At 44.6% G+C, this 19,936-nt stretch overlaps 1 protein-coding gene across 2 annotated transcripts in view; it reads right to left on the bottom strand.

Annotated features, from left to right (window-relative positions):
- The window catches only part of SUFU (SUFU negative regulator of hedgehog signaling), a 99,499-nt gene that overhangs the window by 21,814 nt on the left and 57,749 nt on the right, over positions 1 to 19,936 (bottom strand). The window contains exons 7-10 of one of the 2 annotated variants that reach the window (XM_069796867.1): positions 15,860 to 16,016; positions 14,221 to 14,332; positions 3,329 to 3,463; positions 1,698 to 1,836 (exon numbers count right to left, since the gene is read on the bottom strand). In XM_069796867.1, the coding sequence (XP_069652968.1) occupies positions 1,698 to 1,836; positions 3,329 to 3,463; positions 14,221 to 14,332; positions 15,860 to 16,016 (543 nt within the window). The remainder of the gene's footprint in view (positions 1 to 1,697; positions 1,837 to 3,328; positions 3,464 to 14,220; positions 14,333 to 15,859; positions 16,017 to 19,936) is intronic. The other variant, XM_069796868.1, reaches the window with a different exon arrangement.

Raw genomic sequence — 19,936 nt, 5'->3', positions numbered from 1 at the left:
TCTTTTACTTCTGAAGCAAAGCCACATGAACCTCCCTCCTCTGCTCCCAACACCACAAGGGACTGCTGAGCACGGACCAAGCCTCCCATTACATATTAAGCCAAGAGCCTCAGACACTCCCACACGTATCTCACACAACCGGGTGCTCCTCCTGTTGTCCCAGGCTGCTTTTAGCCTCCCTTCCTCCCCCACCCAGTCTGTCCTCCTTCATTCTTATCACAGGATGGGGCAGGAGCCAGCAGCAGAGCCGGTCACATCAGACAAGAAGATCCAATACGTTGACCTTGTGTAGGAGACAAGTGAGGGAACTTGCTTCTCCCTACTGCTCAGAAGCCAGCAATTCTCCACCTCTCCCTCCCACCTAATCCAAAAATCTTCCATAATTTTCAGCACCAAAGTAACAGGCATGGAAGCAACCAGGTTCATAAGGGTTAATATTAGTTACATGTCTGAATGGTGACCTGATTATTGCCATTCTTCACTGTTTAGAGGTTACCTGACTACTCTACACACTAATACATTTTGAGATGTGATGTAAATGCAAACAAACACTCTTATGTTTGGAGTTAACACAGTCACAAGATCCTGTGTATCGTGTGTTGGCAAGCACAGGAACCAACAGCAAATGACCCACCCTTAAACCTGACCCTTTGCTGTTAATCATTACAGGAGTGTTGCACTTCCAGTCAGTACAATCAAAGCATGCAAGCTCTTTGAAAATCCCTATGCATGAGATGATTCTAGCCAAGATCAGCTCCTTTACAAGTCATACAGATTTCAAGGTATGATGTCCTCCAGACGTATGAACATGGGTAGTGGAATGCCTTGAAAACAAGTCTCTGAAAGGTTAACTGCAATGCTAAAACAAAACCCTGCCTTCAAAACAGAAGGGGAGGCAAGAATGCCACAGTAACAGTGCAAGGCAGAGACGTACCGCATGCACATAGTGCCTCAGAGATGGGCTTTTCTGCATAAACACATTCCTCAAAGCTTTTTTATTTTCACAACATGTTTATAACCATAAAGAAATTCAAGGTTAGAATAGCACTATGCCATCATATCATTAGTGCATCACTGCTCCATAAGGCTGACCCTCAACACCAAGCAGATGGGGAATTTCCAAGGAAAATCTGTGATACAGAAAAAAATCTGGGTGCGGAAAATGTGTGGGTGCTTCAAGCAACCATGAGTTTTTGTCAAAGAATCAATAGGAAAGAGCTAAGACGGTAAGAAGCAGTGCTGTCTGTGCTGCTCTCCTGTTAGGGATGATGTAAAACTGAGATCTTGGCTCTGTAGGATCACAGTCCCACAGCTTTCTAGCTCTTCTGCCCTGGCTCCATTCTTGTTTAGGTCATTCCACTCTGCCTCCCCAAATTCCTTTCTGGAAGAAATCAAGAGTAAATACAGCCTGTAAAGTGTTTGCTGACTCCAGGAAATGGACACTACTGTATTCACAGATGATTTGTGAACTTTCCAGCCACTGCTTATCAATTTGAGTTCCATTAATATAAATAGTAACAGTTCACCATTGTTTTTTGAGTCCATAATTACTGACAATATTACGCAAGAGCTATGAGAGATGTTGCAGCAGAAAATACAGGTTTGTTACACTTTTAAACCACGTAAGCTTTTAGCAGGATCATTTTTAGGACACAGTAAAGAAGGAAGGGGGAGAAAAAGGAAGGAAGCGCTCTCACTTGTAACCAAGGTCCATGTGCTGCATAGGGGTGCTCTTCTGTAGCAAAGGCTCCTTCTACTCCTGTTGATACAAACGTGATTGCTGTATCCCCTGTAATACTTTTATATGTAAAGTGCCGTCCATGTAAGAGCCTTCCCCTGGGGAATAAAACATGTGTGTGAATTGAGAGGGTGTGAGCAGCATTTAACAGAATGATGAAGATATATCACTATAGCTTCTGCCATCAGCATGGGAAACCATTTTGAAGGCAGCAACTATTAATTTTTCAGGAATATATGGATGATTTGCTCCACAAAGCAGGTCACAAGCCTCCTTCTAAAGCAGGGAGTTCTCCCTTACCTCCCCCCTTAATCTCAGGGCCTTGTTACAGAACTAGAATACACCTAAATCCCACTGCATGCCCATCCCCATGATGAGGTGCTGATATATGTAAAGGCAGGGGACTGCCAGTCTTCCAGTGAGATGAAAACTGCAGAAGAGAATCCAGGCTCCACTTCATGTGGGAATGTGAAGATGCATTTCTGAGCAGGCTCATTGGTGGGGCCCATCTTATTACCATGACAATACCTAGTAATCCATTGCCTTGGTGCTTGACAAAGGTAACCTGTATTACTTGAACAAAGGCCTAGAAAATATGCATACATGACCATCTATGGTATCATTTCCCTTTTTTTTCATTCAGTGCTTTCCACAGGGAAAATCATGGCTCTAATATTTAGCCTCAGAACATGTGTGACACGCGTGCATGGCTTCCAACATGCAAGGGGGAAAACTTCAGGTAAGATATATAATGTCTAACAGAGTCACAGTTGCTTGATGAGTTACTGCTGGCCATCTGAGCTATAGTAACTGATCAAGACCACATCTGTTCACACATTTGCGATGTAAAATAAAATAAGTTTGTGTTAACTATCCCATTGGTTTCTCAACAGGCACAGGCCAGTGTGCACCTGCTGCTGCTAACTCCGATACTACAGACATGTAACCCATTAAGCTAAAGTAACTCAATCACCTACAGTCATTTGTCTCTACCCCACAGTTCATCTGTATGTTAAGGACTACAACATTTGCCACAGGTATTTTTAAAAATAGTACTGACTGAAATGTGGAAACCTAGAAAAGTCACTTAGAGTGGTATGCACGGCCTGAACCTTCAAAAGACAATGTGTAGAGTGTGCACGCAATGTTTTATTCCTTCAGTCATGTAAGTGACATAATTTGTCTAAAAACCACACTTGCATGCATAAACTGACTGCAGACAGGCTTTGCACAACCACTTGTGTCTGAGTCCATAAGCCAGAATTAACAACTTAAGGGATTTCTTTGACAGAGTATGTTAAGACATCCCTTCTTTATCACAGAGTTGCCAGCATTAGACTAATAAACCCCCCCCCATACTAACCCTGTCCTGTCTCAGCACTCAAAATATGCTGGAGGACATAAAAAGAATGAGAATCTTACCACGATGAACACACATGCAAAGAATCATCTGTTTCTAATGCGTTTTGGCAAAATATCTCAGCTCTGGTCTTTAAAGACCCATTGCATGCATGTCTGTATGGTGAAACAATACCACAAGGCAAAACCAGCATGTTAGCACAAGCTGAGGAGGAGGATGGCTTCACTCACCTTAGACAGAGGGGAATGAGTGCTCCGGACTCCTGGTTAAATTTCAGGTGTACGCTCTCCAGCTGTCTCGTGCGGATTAGCTCATGAGGAATAATAGCTGCTGAACTGTCGCTTTCTAAACTGTCCTTACGACTTCTAAGAGAAGAGACAAAATGCACATGTTTAGGATCCCAGTGCTGTGTGCTATTTCTGCTGTGTTTCAGAGCAATCATGTGAATATTGAAGGACACAGGACCAAACTGTTACGGAGAGACATCTGAGTTTTTGTCACATCTACAGAGACACAGCCTCCCTCAGACCACCAGTCCCAGCATGCAGCTCTTCATCTTGATTTGATGACCTAGGATCTGAATTTGTGCACACACACGGTGCATCCATTCCCAGCACAGAAGAAATAAAATTTCTGGAAAGAACTGGAGCAAAACTACACTCTCCAAAACCCCAATTCACTATGAAATGGCTTGGAAGAATTACCAGGTGTGCCCTCCCTCCTAGTTTTGCTTTATCTTCAGGATTTTTTAGGCAGTGGCCCGCAGGAAAGAGTTATCCAGTCCCTTGTACCCTTGCTTGAATATCTTTGAGGAGTGAAGCATCCCTACAATTGTCTCCAAATCATTTCTTTGCACAGTTCAACCAAAAGGTTTTGAGAACCTCCACTTCCACCAGCATCAAGTGCAACAGCCAAAAGATGGACTCTGCATGCGATGAGTAGGACATCTGCAGATTGTTTTCCCTTGTAAGTGGGGCTGCTTTAAGACAATGCAGCTTTGCTTTCTTATTCATTCATTTCTGCAAGACCAGCATATTGTGAACCTATGACTAAAGGTTATGTTGTTACATGATTAGGACCTTTGCCAGACAGAATCCTCTAGATAATCAAACAGGTATATCTCAAAATACTTGACCATAAACACTTTATATGTTCAAAGAGCATCAGCACGATCCCTTACTTGATAGTCCAGAACAAAGAACGAAGGACAGGGGGGTTATGATTTTTGCAAATGACATGGACTGATGTGATGTGTCTGATATGTGATTTATGTTTTTGCCACCTGGCGTTCCATGTGAACTTAACAGAGGTAAGACTTTGTTAAGAGAGTTTCTATAGTACAGAATCACGAGAGGAGGGGGACAGGGAAAACAGGAGGAAACTGAGAGATGCCACATTGCAATGTGGTTCCATCGTGCCAGACAGACCAAAAGCCAAACAAGGCTATCAGGCTGTGGCTCCATTTGGAAACACTGTTAAAACAAGCCTGGATCCTTTCTCCACCCAAGTGGAGCCACCTTTAACATACATCTGGAAACGATTGTAAAGAAACAGCTTGACCCTCACGAGCTGACTTAGATCACACATCTACTTGATTTTACATTTGGGTGCTGTCCTAAAATCACTCCCATCCACCACACACATAGTAACACAGTTCAGTGTGGCTTCCAAAACAGATCAACCTATTGCTTCTGCCAGGTCACCTAGTCCCAGGTGAGCCTTTCACCCAGGCCGTCGAGCTGCCCACTCTGAAATGAGGATACAAGCTAAACTCTGATATCTCGCAGTGCCTTCCTGCAAATACTCTGCATGGCCAGGTCAGAGACATGCAGGAAAAAAAAAACCAGAGCAGCTCAGCTCCCTGCAAGATAAAAACTGTAAAACACATCCCATGTTCTACCTTAGCAACACACAAAAGCAATAATGGACCCAGCAAAGATACAGTAGGTCAGGATATAGCTTATGGGGTGGGCTGATGGACTGACAGTCAGCAGTCTGTCAGTCTGGTGGGTTAACTGAAGCAAAGACACAACATGCTTTGTAGTCTATAGGTGGCACTTAAAGTTGTGTTTAATCTACTTCAGCAAACATTTTACAGCTCTTTGTAGGTGGGGTCTTCAAAGAGTGGAGTGGGCCAGCATTTTGCAGGCTGATTACCTGAGAAGTGCAGTTGCAGTTGATTAATGATCAGTTGACCTTAAGCTAAGCTTTACCTCAACTTCCTTATCAGATCTTATATACACAGTGAGCTGTGGGAAAGTCAGCCTGTGGTCTACGACTTCCAATCATTCATTTATCAATCCCTACCAAAAGGGTCAGCCATTAGCAACACATGATTTTCAAGCAGGCTGTAAGCTTGCACTCGTTAAATACAGTTCCAGAGTTTATGCACCCTGGAGCTGATCAGGAGTTTTGCAGCAATGTTATTGCTACAGACAAGAGACTGTGCCTTTCTCACCTGGACTGCCTAAGCGTGCCCGGCACATCCTATAACACAACCCTCCAGGCAATTGCTGCTGTAGGTTCACGCTTTGGAAAGACAGACAGCCACAGGACAGTACCCCATACCTCTGGGCTCCAAACCCCCTGAGCTGAAGGTGGGTTTTTATGTTTCCACCATGCTAGCCAGTACAGCTGCTAGCACAATGGGGCTGCAGTCCGGAGGGGAAACAGCCTCCGGTTGTTAATGCAGTAATAGGAATGACGACAATATTCTGGAGGCAAGGGGAAAAGCTTTCTAAGTCTTATTAAAAACAGCAAATGCTGTTTGTCATTACACGCTCAAGAGAAGATGTTGACTAATGTGTAACTATCAAACGGAACTGTCATGACTTTAAGGCTGTCAATAATTATGACTTCACATTAATAAGTAACCAGCCCTTCTGTCAAAAAGGTGAAAGAGTGAAGCAAAATGGTAGTTATTACTTTGAATGACATGAAATTATTAATCCTTTCCACAAAACTTTTCCAAAATAGTCACGGTCTCTGTGTTTCTTGTTTCACTTTAGTGGAGCTCACACAATTTCAGCTATTAAGTTAAGGGTGAAACTCCAATAGCAGAAACCAAATAACCTTCTACCTAAGCGATACCTTTCTAAACAGGACTTTTTCTGCGTAGTCCGCAACACACACATCAAGAGGCCACAGTGGCATCACTTTCAGACTCTGGAACATGTCGCATCACACAGGGACTTGGCAAGACCCATTCAAATTCTCTTTGGGAATGGAAATCCTTGTGCTGACACTTCCAAAGGGTGATGGCCCAGATGAAGGGTCGGCAGGACTTCTAGATTGTTGTTAATAAAAAGTTCACATTGTAGCACACATTGCCATCCACAGCTTGTAGTTTTCAGCCTCAGAAGAAAATGCAGAAAAAGTTTGCTTTCTAACACTAACATCCCTGGTTTTACGACTGTCAGTTACCCATAAGCCTTTGCTTCCTCCACACCGTCACCAAATAAATCAGCAGCAAAAGCCAGTGGAGTTTTACTTGTTATGACTAAGATCTAGCTGACTATCACATAAAATGTTGCAAACTTTGTCTATTCCAGATTTAATACTTCATCCAACCCCCACAAAAAATTCCATGTTTCTCAGTGTCCAGAAAAAACAAGTCTGCAAAAGCCAGGGCTGCTGCATTAGTAAAGGCAGTAGATGTAAATGGAAGCGGCATGCCGGAAATGCCCCAGTTTAAAGGCTGCACATCTCGTGTTTTGTGAAACTGGAGGGGAGTTGGAGGAGATTAAAGCGCATTTCCCTGTGATTGGGAGCTTGTGGGAGGTGTAAACGTGGGCAGTTGTCAGATTAATTCTTTAGATGATTACATTCTTTTTGTTTCTTTAAAGCTGTTTGTAGTTGGGTTTGATGTCTCCTGTTCTGGGCAAGTGTATTGCTGCAGTTACCAAGGTGACTTTAGCTGACTTTCAACTATTTTTTCCAGCTTTGGTTTCTACCAGTAGTCTGCTTCTGGGCTGAAGAGAAAATGAGGAAATTACGTTTGTTGGTTTTTTAATTTTTAAATCTTGTGAATGCTGATTAACAGTCCATGAACTTAACCAAAGCCTTTTTTTTTTTTTTTTTGAGAGGGAGGGAGGGGTGTTCAAACCATTGCAAAGGTGTCCAATGCAGCCTGCAGCTTCCCCAGACCTCTGTCAACAGGGAGAAAGGGCCGGAGGAGACTACATGTCCCAGCGTGCTGTGCTCCTCGAGGTGAGCAGCCACATGCTGGAACCTGTAGCCTCCTGGGGGCCCTCTCTTTGTATTAAAGATGAGGGTGGCTGCAACCTGCTTAATTTTATGCCAATTAGCAGCAGCCTCTGGGGATCCTGGAAAATTGCCAGTGCAATCACTGGATTGCACAAAGTTTGGATGTCCCCTCCTTGTAAGTCATGTTTATAGCAACCTCTTCTCAAGCAACCCCACTGGCAGTTATTTTATGGGATTCAAGAATAACCAGGTTGATTGGATTAAGAAAGGTTTATTTATTCTTGCATTTGCACTTTGCTTTATGATCAGAGTGCTTGATCTCATGGATCTGTCACGGAAGGAGGTCTCAGTTCCCTTCCAAGCTCTGTCGCTGACATGGAGCATAATTTTGCTGCATTTCCAAGTTACCCTCCCAGGTACTGAAATCACAAAGGACACGCTGTTGGAAGCTAGCCACGGCAGGGGCTCTTTGTAGGAGTGGGTACCCACTGCATCACTAACCCGAGTTACAGCCACTGCTCCTTGCTTCCTCGGTACAAAACCCAGCACCACGAGTTAGCAAATGCAAACCATTAGTGCAAGCTTACACAGCTGGGAGAGAAAGGTTGGACCACTTTTCTTTCTTTTTTTTTTTTTTTTCCTCCTTTCTTCCCTTCCCAACTGTGGCTATTTCAAACCTCCTCATTCCCTAATGAAGATATGGTCAAAGATCCCTTAAGTGCCAGCAATCTTCCAGTGTCTTTCCCACAGTTTCCCCTGAAGGGCAAACCAGCAGTTGTGGGAAAGAGCCCTAAGCATCTTGGCACACAGAATTACAGCACACGTCACAGACGCACAGAGGCAAGTGCAGAAACGGGGAGGACATGGTTACACAGCTCCTGCTGTGGTCACACTGAGACAGGGCTAGCTCAAGTGTTCAGACCTGGGTGCTCATCATCCTGGTTAAACCGGACGGTGAAGATGTTCTGTGTGCATTTCCTGGCATGGAAGGGCTCCAAGGACAATGCCAATAGCAACAATCTTCTTGCTGCTCACATATCCCTTCGGAAAGCTGCATAATAACTACTGTCAGTGCTTGCAGGGGCCTGACTGTTCCAGACCTGCAGCTGAACTGGGATTGAGAGATTTAGGCTGTGCCACTGGCACCCTGCAGACTCATGGGCAAAGTCAAACAACTCTTTCATGCTTCAGGTTCCCAGTCTGTAAAACTGAGACACTTTTCCACGTAGGGGTGTTGCAAGGATTAAGTCAATGTTTGCAAAGCACTTTTGGATTCTTAGATGGGGAAAGCTATGCAGAAGCGCAAATTATTAGTGTGATGACCGCTCGGCACTTCTACTGACACTGGTTTTCCAGACATTTGCTTTTCTAGTTCACAGGCTTGTCACCCAGCACTCAGCCTCATGCTGAGAGACACTCCCTAAAGTATATTGCCTCCCCCCATTCAGCATTCCTTACTCAAGCAAGACACCACTGAATGGCATCTTGATGAGAGAGCTTGCCTAAATAAGCAGGACTGGATTGGAAACTTACTGCTTAGTGGTTGCAGAATCAGAAAGTCTAGCCAGAACTAGACAGTTTCGGAGAATGCTGAAATGCTCCCCTTTATGTAAAAGTTTGCCTCCAAGAACTTAAGACAGGAAACCAGCTACACAGACAACAGCTCCCCTCCGCCCAAGTAAAGCAGCAATCAAAACCCAGTGCAACTGGGAGGAGAAAAGTGCAGACTCGCCTCGAAGCAAATCCTACATCTTGATATTACCATCAGAGCTTCCTCAGAAATGCTGCTCAGATGGAGCTTGTTAATGTGCATTAACCCAATGCTACTCACTGAAAGAAGGAATCAGCATCCCCTGTTTACCAAGTCAGAGGAACCACATGGGCAGCGGACTCCAGTCCTGCAAGTGGTGCCACTGTTACTCTTGCACTCCAAACCAGGCACACCGAGTGACAGTCTGGAGTTATCCTGGGAGGACCTTGGGAGTGACACAACTCCTCTCTCTTCCCACAAGGGAAGGGCAACAACCTGAGATGCTCAGGGTGCAGTGCACCAGAAGGTCACAGCCAGGACAGTCCTGCCAGCCCCACCTGCCGGAGGGTTGTTCCCTGCTCTGTTTGCCAGGAACCTGCCTTCATTTCCCTGTACAGCTGGAAACTGTTCAGGGCTGGATGGAATTAGCACACGGGCACAGAGCTACCTTATGTTCAGGCTTCCCTAGACTCAACCTGTCTTTCTGCCTGGAAATTGAATGCAGATGGGATTTGAAGCGTCTGGGGCATCCGTTGTGGGTCCCTGGACAAATGACTGTGGTGCATGAAGGGACCAGTGCAAGTCCAGTTATCTGTAAATCCCAGACAGAAATATGGGAATCAGGCATGTTGAACCACACCACTTTATCCTTCTTGAGAAAGGGGAGAGCAATAAACAGTAGAGAGACACTGGAAAAGCCTTGTCAAAGTAACACAGCCTTGGGAGACTTTTTTCCACCACTCAAGCCTCACCGTCAGACACTGGGGATGTACGTGGGCATTACCTGAATCCTGGCACAACAAAATGTAGCCATTACTGATAATTTTAGCCTCAACATGTGCAGTAATGCAGCATGCTAGCTCTAGGTTTCTACTCCATGCCTCTGCTCACAGGAGCAGTAGAATGGTCTGAGTCAGCCAAGGGGCAGAAAAACATAACTTTCAGCAACACTGCATGATCAAGGGGACCCTTGAGGAGTGGAAAAGGTCAAGAATTCCCCTATCCCAACCCTGGTTCTCACTGCAACTGTGACAAATTAACGACTCTGTCCTCATCTGTAAAGTGGAGATACTACTCACCTGCCTCACAGGACAGCACAGAGCTAATTGCCAGGGACAGTTAAAGACTCGGCCCCAGAACTTATTACATCAAGAAATTAAATAGCGAATGAAGCAAGACTCCACAAATGTCACTGAACTTTGACACCTGGAGCTTCCAGCCCACTGAGGTCTTAGCAGCAGCAGTGTTGAATCTGACATCTAAACGTTCCCTATGGGTAACAGCTCGCCATATCCAATAAGAGTGAATCTGCACGGCTCAGGAGACTGAGAGCCTTGCCTTTCTGTCTGTCTGAAGAGCACCTACTAAGCTGACGGGTCCTAAGAAATAAATAATGCGCCACTGTAAAGTACATTTGTATTCATACACGCCTCATTTTTCCAAGCAGTAATCAAGAGTATTATGTTACCTATGGTCGAAATGATTAGTCATGTTTCCAAAGATTAATTTACATGTTCTTTTGTTTAATGCGTACGAACTGATTTAATGGCTGCTTATGAACTGAGCTAACAGTCATTTTGAGAAACAGATGTCCAATGTAGTTTTAAGCATTAAGAGTACTTTTATTCATATCCTTAGGAGAAGAAGGGCTACACAGTCTACAGTAATAACACTAATGAATCAAAGTACTACAGCTGCCCAACAGGGTTTTGACAGAAACCAGCTTTTTCTCAAAGGAACTTTTTTTTTTTAGGACTCTGGGACAGTGAACAACTGGTAATATGCATGCTTAACATGTAAGTATGTGCTTTTCTGGAGCCAGAACACTGAATCAAGTGCTATCTGCAACCAAACAATGTGAAGCACTGAAAACTGTAACTACACAAAGACAGGGAAATCTGTATGGAATCTGGATCCTCCACATTTTGTACAAATAAATATTCGAAAGTTTGAGTGTTTCTGGTACTATTTTGTGATGCTGAATGCAGAACAGGTTGTCTGCTTTAAACCCTGATAGATTATTGTGTGTGGGTGGTAGGGTTAGGATAAAAGAAAGGGAAGAAAGCTACTAGGAAAGCAGTTGGTGGCTGCAAATCTATGATAAATAAACAGCACATTCCTCTTCAGCACAAAGCCATTAGAGTCTGTGTCAGACTTTAAAATCCTAATGTCAGCTGGGTGCAAATTTGACAGCCTGGGGTTCTGCAGTGCTCCCTATGGAAAGTAGATTGGGAACAATTTGCCATGCCCCAACAGAGCATTTCTGTCAAGTTCCCAAGGAGCCTCTAATGTACCAGTTATACACAGGACCCTTGCAATGAACCATGGGTTTGGTATTTTATGGTCTGGTGTGTACAGTGCAGGATATGATTACACACAAGCCTGCTTCCCATCAGCCAGCACCTCGTAATCATTAACATATTTATCCTTGTGGTGCCTCAAGAAGATGACATTGTTATTAGTCCCATTTTATAGATTCAGAACTGAAGCTCAATAGCTAAATGACTTGCCTTTGATTACACAAGATTTACAGTGTAGGACAGAACTGAGTCCCAGCCCTACCAGGCCTGAGCAAGGATCGCACCAGAAAGACTAGATCTATGTGCAAAGCTATCCTCCATCTCAAGTGCTTGTAACTCTTATGAAATGACTATATCTGAACTAGGTTTTGTGCCTTTTGTGTCTCACCCTTTGCCACTGCAGGTGCCTGCAGGGAACATGGATGTAGACATATTACTACATATAAAAGCTGAACTCCTAAGTTACATTCCTCTGCAGCAGCTGGAGACGAGAGTCTCCAAATCATGCTCATGTACTTAATAGCATGTTGAGCAACTTTGCTCAAATGCGTAAAGACATGCTGAGACAGTGTATTAAGAAAGGCTGAGACCTAGTAATATCTTCCTCTTCTACTTCATCTATGCTACACTGTGCTGGAAAATATGTTGACTGGTAAGTTTTAGCCACAGTAAGGGTCTGATTTAAGTACCAGTTAGTTAGAGGTTGTGAGTAAACACTGCTTTCCAGCACAAACCACCCCTCTCAGTATGGTCAATGCATTGAACAAGTCCCATTGTATCTGCTACTTGAATTGTGGAAGAGAAGCCACTGCACAGGTAGAAAAAGACCCCTTCTAAACTCCTCTCAAAGTAGTCAGTAAGATGGAAGAAGAAAGTGTTAGGACACACTGCTGTTTTAAATTGAGATCTCTGTCCTTCCGATACTATCAACAGAGTAACCGCTGGCAAGACTTGCAGCTGATAGCTCTCCTCCTTAACTGAACTGTTATTATGGAGAAACAGGCTAGCTATCAGTTTCCACAGTGGTAACCACAGAACTCAGAGAAATGTACTGATCTACTAGGAGGCAAACACTGGGAACCAGCCATTCATACCACTCAGGCTTCAGGCAGGGTGGATGCGCAGCTGCTACAGGTAAGAGATTTGCAACAAAGAGCATTGTCATGGATATGAGGCTCTGGATTTGACCGGCCTTCCTCTCAGTCTCAGAACAGTTAAAAACCCAGGTAAATACTTGTGTGCTTCATCTTAGACCTCTGCTAACCTTTCACCACTCTGTCTTGAGCGTATCTCTGTTTATCTTACCCTGAATAACATCGAGCTTTCTTATCTAAGCAACAACTGCCTCCCAGCATTAAAGCTTACCCATCAGCTGCTTCCCTGACCTGATGCGCACCCCAAATGTTTCTGGTCATCCAGAAACATCCATGTGAACTCAGAGCTTTTACTGGGCGTGCAGATTCATGCAGGAGCCCAACATCTGTGAGAAATCCTGCTCAATACTTTTGAGCCTTCCAAGGTTGGGTGTGATTCATGTAAATCAGATGGTATAATTTTATTTTTTCAGTAGGGCCAGTGGGACCAACCAATGGTCCAATGGGACCAACCTGCAGGCAGAGAATTACTACTTAAAATCTGAGTCAGGTCAGAATCTGGCTCCATCTAATAACTATATAGGAAAAGTAAGATTATTCCTAAAGCAATAATAAAGCCACTTGAGATTTTTTTTTTTAATAAGCACCAATATCTCATATTACTCGTTAGTACATAGCATCAGCAATTGATATAATACTTCCCCCAAAGGACTGGGCAACTCAGAAACATTCATACGTAAGGCAAATCAGAAGTCACCCACAAAACGGAACAAGAAAGGACATCAAGGTCCTAACCAAGTATAAGGAATATTTTTCTTACGAAATGCTTGAATTAAGAAAGAAACAGGAATTGAAACAGAGCAGGATGCTGTCCCTGCCTGGCACTACAGGAAAGAGCTGATTTCATGATGATCTTTACTCTTGGAACAAGAAAGCACAAATGTTCATCGGAGACTAGGAAACCAAAGGAAATACCAAGATGAAAGAGTGCAGCAAAGATGCATGCCTTTCTGTATCATTTAGATGAAAACATTAAAATTGATGGCAAGACATTTAACTAGCAAATAAGCTTAAGAGGGGAAGGGGAGAAACCCAAAAAGATGCAAGTGCAAATATTGCAGATGGCTTGAAACCACAAGTAATTCCCTATAGATTCACTCAAGTCAAAAGCTACAAATGAGGAGAGATCTACAGGCCCACCTAGTCCCACTTAAATCACCTGTTAGTCTACAGACTATTAGAGACCAGGGTAGTCCTGGCATGTAATTACTGCCAGTACCTGCTTGCTTAAGCAAGGCAAGATCAAAGTCACTGGAAAAAAAAAAAAAAATCAACATTTTAACAAAGAGATTTGTAATTATGAGCTTGAAAACAAAATCTTCAGGCAAAAATATCAGCAAACACTCATTTATGCCACCTAGCTCTTTGGATACCATAGCACTGTTCATCACGGTACATTTTACAGGGCTCAGTCCAGTTGGATTTCAAACACCGTGCACCAGGAACAGCAGGTTCTCCGGATCATAGTCAGAGCCACCCTACATTAGCAAGGTTTGTTCGAAACTGCTCTCAAAATCTGCCCTTCTGAGTACTAGTCCATTAACCCAACCTGAACAACTCTTTGCCCTCTATCCTCGTGCTTTGCAAGTATTTGCTGCTAGCCTTCCTCTCCCCTTGTCAAGTCTTCTTCCACCCAGCTTTAACTTTGTTTTCCACGCTGAGCATTTTAGCCTCCCTCCTCCTACCACCTGAGCATGCAGGGCGAAACTTACGGTGCTCGGTCGTGGTTCAACCCGTTCTGTCTTTGTGCATTTATTGGAGGTAGAACAGGTTTGCTGTTAATCTCAAGCCCTCTTCGCAGAGTCTCCCTGATTTGCTCTGTATCTGCAAAGATATAAATTTTTATTTAGCATTATTTAGAGTCCCCCAAAACATCACAGACACAAGAAGACGTCAGCTTTTTTTTTTAAAGGCCTGTTTCTATGGTGTGTTTCATCTAAACTCTTCCCCTTCAGAAAGAAATGAAGAGATGCTAAGGGTGAATTCTTAACAGCTCTTCCTGCACCTTAGGAGTTATTTCACTTTATAAAGTCAGCTTAAATTCTCTTGGTTTGGGCTGCAATGTTATGTCAGACAAGGAGAGCTGGAACCTTTGGTACTGAGCCCTCCTGATGAGGAAATTCTGAGTAGTTTTGCATCCTCTCATAAATGACGTGTTTGCTGTCTCTGCACCTCTCACAGAACCTCCTGACACTTCCAGCCTTTGTGCTGGAAGTCACTTTTCCCATTAGGCATAACAGGAATTTGTTCCTTTACCAAACAAGTGCAAGGAGGTTCCTGAGTTTTTGCAACTGGCTTTACAAATGTGTATTAATTTACAACATGATCCACAAAAGAAAGGAATTTTATGCAGGGCAAACTTTAGCCTCAAGCTCACATTTGAAAATAAACTGCAAATTATTCAGTTCAGATGTAGTCTTTTTACTTTTTGATTTTCCTATAATGTCTAGTGGCCAAATACATTAATACGATGCTTTCCTACCTTTCTTAGAAGTTTCCTTATCTGTTTTTGAGAAATGTGGGAATTGGGTAGAGAAAAAAATATCCAAATTATTTCAAAATCTTTTGAAGGATAAACAAATATCACCATGTATACCTGTCTTGGGCTTTTCATTTGCAGAGCTGAGGGAAAATAGCCTTTTTAGATCTAGTGCAGCTCAAAATATTTGCACAGAAGCCAGAAGGAACCCTACGTGCATTTAAATATTTTTTTTACCATGGACTTAAAAACAAGTAAGATACCATTCCTGTGGAAACCATCATTAATTCCAGGAAATCTCGAGCCCTCAAATTTTATGTTGCTTCACCCATTTGAAAGGTAACATGCATAATTTCAAGCATGTGTAATGGCTATGACATCTGTACACTGAGATGGCATCTCATTGCAAAGGGGAACTCCACCATATTTTACTACTTCTTTCCAGAGTTCCGTATTTGCAAGAATCACTTGAGTTCAGCTACAGCAATGTGCAGTGTCAGTCCAACTTGCCACCCAAGAAGTGACAATGTTAATAAGGAAACACAGCCTGGGAAAATGCAGTTGCTTCACCTTGCAGGTGTTTACAGTCCTGGTTTCACCCAGTGCTCAGTTTAACTTTGCAGATTTAGAATAGAAATAGCCTAAAAACTGAAAGAAACATTTAGACAAAACAATGCAAAGATCTCTCTTCCTCTCTCCTGCCTTCCTCAAAGAGGCCACACCAAAATTCATTTTGCTCCCAAGACATACTGAGCCTTCCAGTAACTGTGGTGTTTGTTATGAACCCCAAAATGCTGCATGAATCAGCCCACTGCCCAGACCCATCAGAAAACCAAAAGGCCATGACAGTGACTCTGCCCAGGACCTCTTACCTTTCCCAGAGAGCCGCCGCGGCTGGGTCCCAATGCAAATGCTCCTGCTGTCTTCGTCATCCTCCGGGGGCCGGCTGAGATCATCCCAGGCACATTTGGCACTCACTCCACTCAGGTTTGAGCCATCTGTCTCAATCCCTTTGTCAACTCTCTCCTGCTTGAAAAGATCCAAAACCCCAAGACTTTTTTGGGCGTGGCTTGAACCTGAGCTGGAACCCACCCTGGCTCAACCCAACCTTCAGCAGCTCCTGCATCTCCCCCCTCCGCAGCCAGTTTCCACTCTCTGGCCCCCGTGCTTTGATTTATCACCTAACAGTGACTGCACATTGAGCCAAATCAGGGAGCTGGTCTGAACTGGAACAAACCTTTTCCATAGCAGGTTGGTCTGAACTCCTACCCCTTTCCCACTACTTCACTATGTGGCCCTGGCAGGTACAAAGCAGGGAAAGATAGCGGTGGAAATCAGTGGCCTGGGGTATGCAGGGTTGCTTCTTTCAGTGTTAGCTCCAGTTTACACCAACTCAAAGTATTTATGACACTACATTATACACTCCTGTACGAAGCACAGCTTGGCAGCCTACCTATTACATGTCAATGATAACAAACCCCCGAAAAACTAAACTTAAGTTCTCTTTCCAAGCTTACTGAGGAGTCCCCACAATGAAAACAGCTCACAGAGAGACTCCTCATTCACAGCAGTTCATCATTTGCAAACTGCCCAGACAACCACTGCTTTTCAATGTGCTGGGGTGTTCAGTAAAGGACAAACGTGCAAGAAGACACAGGTCTGTTCACAATGTCAAAGCTTTTGCATAGCTTTCTCTATTGGCAAAATACACAAACTCCCTCCCTTGCAAGTTGGATTTTCCAAGCATGTAACCACCATTTGGGTCTCGGAATTGTCGCACACCAACCACAAGCAGCTGCATACTCTCAGACACCATGCATTTTCTCAAGGACATGTGCATCTGTTGCCAGCAAGACTGCCCTAAGCTGCAGCCAAAAGTTCCACAGGACACCCACCTGCTAGGGGAACTGGCATTAGTCTGAATTTCCACCTATGTCCCACAAGGGGGTAATGTTGAGCTGAACAAACACAGGGCTGAGCTACACCGAGGAAGGGCTGCTCTTACCGCTGTCACCTCTCCCCTGGCACTGAATCAACCCAGCTCGTTTTCCTCTCTTCTGAAGGGGTGTCACTTCTTGTACCGCTCAGTGGCACCAGCAAGACCGCCATCTCACTGCTTACATCTGGGTCACCTCGGAATAGGCAGTAAGTCCCACTGCTTGTGGGACAGAAACTTTGAAGATTTGAGGAAAGAACAGAGCTATGTTACGCACAACAGGAGCAGATCTCTCCCCCTGTTATTACTACCCTTCAGTTTGACCTTGCCACTGGTGTCAAGAGACCGTGGGAGCATCCAGCGCTTTGCAAAATCTGTTCCCCAAGAAGCAGTTTCCAGACTAAAACCCACATATGTTCCTCCCCTTGCCCAGCTGCAGACACTGCACCCTAGGAAAGGGCATTGCCTGTTCTTGTGACCATTCAAGAGAGGATTTGAGCAGCTCAAAGATAAGCAGAAGCACTCAGGGTGTGGCTGCACAGCAGTTTAAGTTGATGTAATTCACAGTGGCTGCAGTCCCACCCTCCTCCATGTGCTCCTACCCCTTCCCTTGAGCCAACTCTTTTTTTTTTTTTTTTTTTTTTTTTTTTCAGATGGATCACCTCCCTAAACTGGCTCTTTGGCCCAAGAGTGGAGGCAGAAGCCTGTGGCTGGGGGCAGGACCAGAGCAGTCCTGACTTAGATTTAAGCATTCAAGACACTGCCTTCCTTCCGCCTCTCTCCCTGAAAGACTACTCCTCTTTGGGATCTTCCTCTGGCGTCAGGGGAGACTGGCTTCTATGAAAACGTAATGGGAAAATCTGAGAAATAACAAATCTGCTGGGATTTTCTTTTGTTATATCCTAAACATAAAATTAGTTGTTTCACCCAGAAATAGAAGTTGTGGGAAAAAAAAATAAAAATACATCTGATCCTACATATGCAAATGATGCTCTATGTAAGATTTTAGCATATGGATCCTTCCAGAGCCCACCAAGGCGCTCTGTGAGGACCCAAATCAGCTGGCATGGGGAGGTTTAACTTGTCAGCATGGTTATTTTTCATTCCAGTGATTGGGGAAACATGGGAGAGCCACCAAACTTGCCCTTGAGCAGGGAGCAGAAGAGCCCACAGGGCCCTGAGGACTCATCGGGCAGAGGCTCTGGTGGGATGTCCTTCTCCACCCCTGCAGCCAAGGCCCCCGCTCACAGCCACAGTGGGGGCCTCCGGACAGTGCGCAGAGCCTCGGGGAGGGGGAAAGGGACTCATCATCTGCGTCTCAGCTGGTTTGCAGAGCACTTCCTCAGGGGAAGAAGTGCTGCTCTGTTGGCATCCCTTGGAGATCAAGGGGGGCTGATGGAAATGAGCTGGCCTAAGGCAGCCTAATTTGCATGCCTGTTTTATAACGTTTGCAAGTATTGATGTTGAAGGGGGAAAAACACCAAAAAAACCCTAATCAGTGCAGACTCTCAGCTGGGGCAATGCACAGCTTTACCCCATCTTTAGCCAGCAAAGAGGTGCCTGGGCTGAGGGGCTGTTCTTCCTCCCTTGAAAGGGCAGCCTGAGCAGGAGGTTGGAGGAGCCCAGGGCAAAGGAGGTTCAGCTTTTTCCTTCCTCAAAGAAAGGATGTTTCTGTCCCATTTTCCTCTCAGCATGTGGGAGAGATGCTCTGAGGCTCTTATAAGTCATTGATCCCTTTCTAAACAAGCCAGAGCACTGCAGCGTGACCCGCAGAGCGGCAACCACAACTCAGGAAATTCAAATCAGCTTTATTCTCTTCTGAGATATCTGCTAAAACAGAAGCAAAGCACTGAAAATCAGCACAGAGCTGGGGACCAACCGGGATTGTTTGACAGTGCTGCCAGGGAAATCTGAATGGCCTACAGGGAAGCCTGGCTGCACAGAAAACAGCCAGCGTTGCCACAGCATTAATTGCTGACATCCTGGGATGACATCTTAGTTGGGATCCATTCTCAGCAACTCCGAACAGAAAGTACAGCTGCTGCTGCCAGGGCTGGGTTTAGGCCTCAACCAATTCCCACAAGAGACAATGCAGCCTCAAAACAAGCTCTGCCCGCTTCCCAGGCAGGCAATGTGCTTGCCTGCTCCCAGGAAAGTTGTCTGTTTTCTCTGCCTGCTCCCTCCCTCCCCTCCACCTATCTTCCACTGCTGCCTTTCAGCTCTCACAGACCCTGTACCACCACCAAGAAAAAGCCAAGCAAATAACACTTTATCTTTTCCCCACTAATTAGAGCAGGAGGCACATGATGTGGCTGAACCCAGCCTGAAACAGCCTAGCTCCCTGCACTCAGCAAAGGCTCTTTGCGGGACTCTGCGTCACAGCAGCAGGTTTTGCCCTGTGAATCCCCAGGGGCCGCAGAGCACAGCAGGAAGGAGGTACACACACACACACCTGTGCATACACACTACTGCAAGGGCAAGAGAGAACAGAAACAGGAATGTCTTCAATGTGAGGAAGTCCGGAAAGACCACAGACATAGCAGCTTTCAGTGGCAGGACACACTGGTGAGGCAGAGGTACTCTTTATTTGCCTTAACTTGCCTTGGCTGACTCAGATTCCAGTAAGCTGAGCTACTTTTCATTTACAGTAAATTGAAGAAAACCCTGTTATCATCAGGAATCACCAGTGTGCAGAGAACAGAAACACCCTCCAGGAGGGGAGAGGGCAAAATTTTTAAGAGCCTAAAACCTTTACAGGACTTGCAGTTGTATTAGCTCCCATATTGTGGGACATTTGTGGAACATTTTTTTTGGTGTGTCTCAGACCGGGGTTATTTTAGATGAACAAAACCTTAAAAACAGTAAAAGTAGAATTTGGTTTTGTTCTTAAGCTTTCAAAATAAAAGATGCTGTGAGGCAACTGAGGGTAATCAGATGCAGACACGCAGACCATAAAGTAAACGCAACAGCTTGTACAAAACGTGCACATATGCACGTGCCCTACCAGGCTAAG

This window comes from Haliaeetus albicilla, chromosome 11 (assembly GCF_947461875.1).
Source record: "Haliaeetus albicilla chromosome 11, bHalAlb1.1, whole genome shotgun sequence".
Classification (NCBI taxonomy): Eukaryota; Metazoa; Chordata; class Aves; order Accipitriformes; family Accipitridae; genus Haliaeetus; species Haliaeetus albicilla.
Note: the sequence above shows the minus strand (reverse complement) of the source record. Positions and strands in the feature narration are given on the sequence as shown.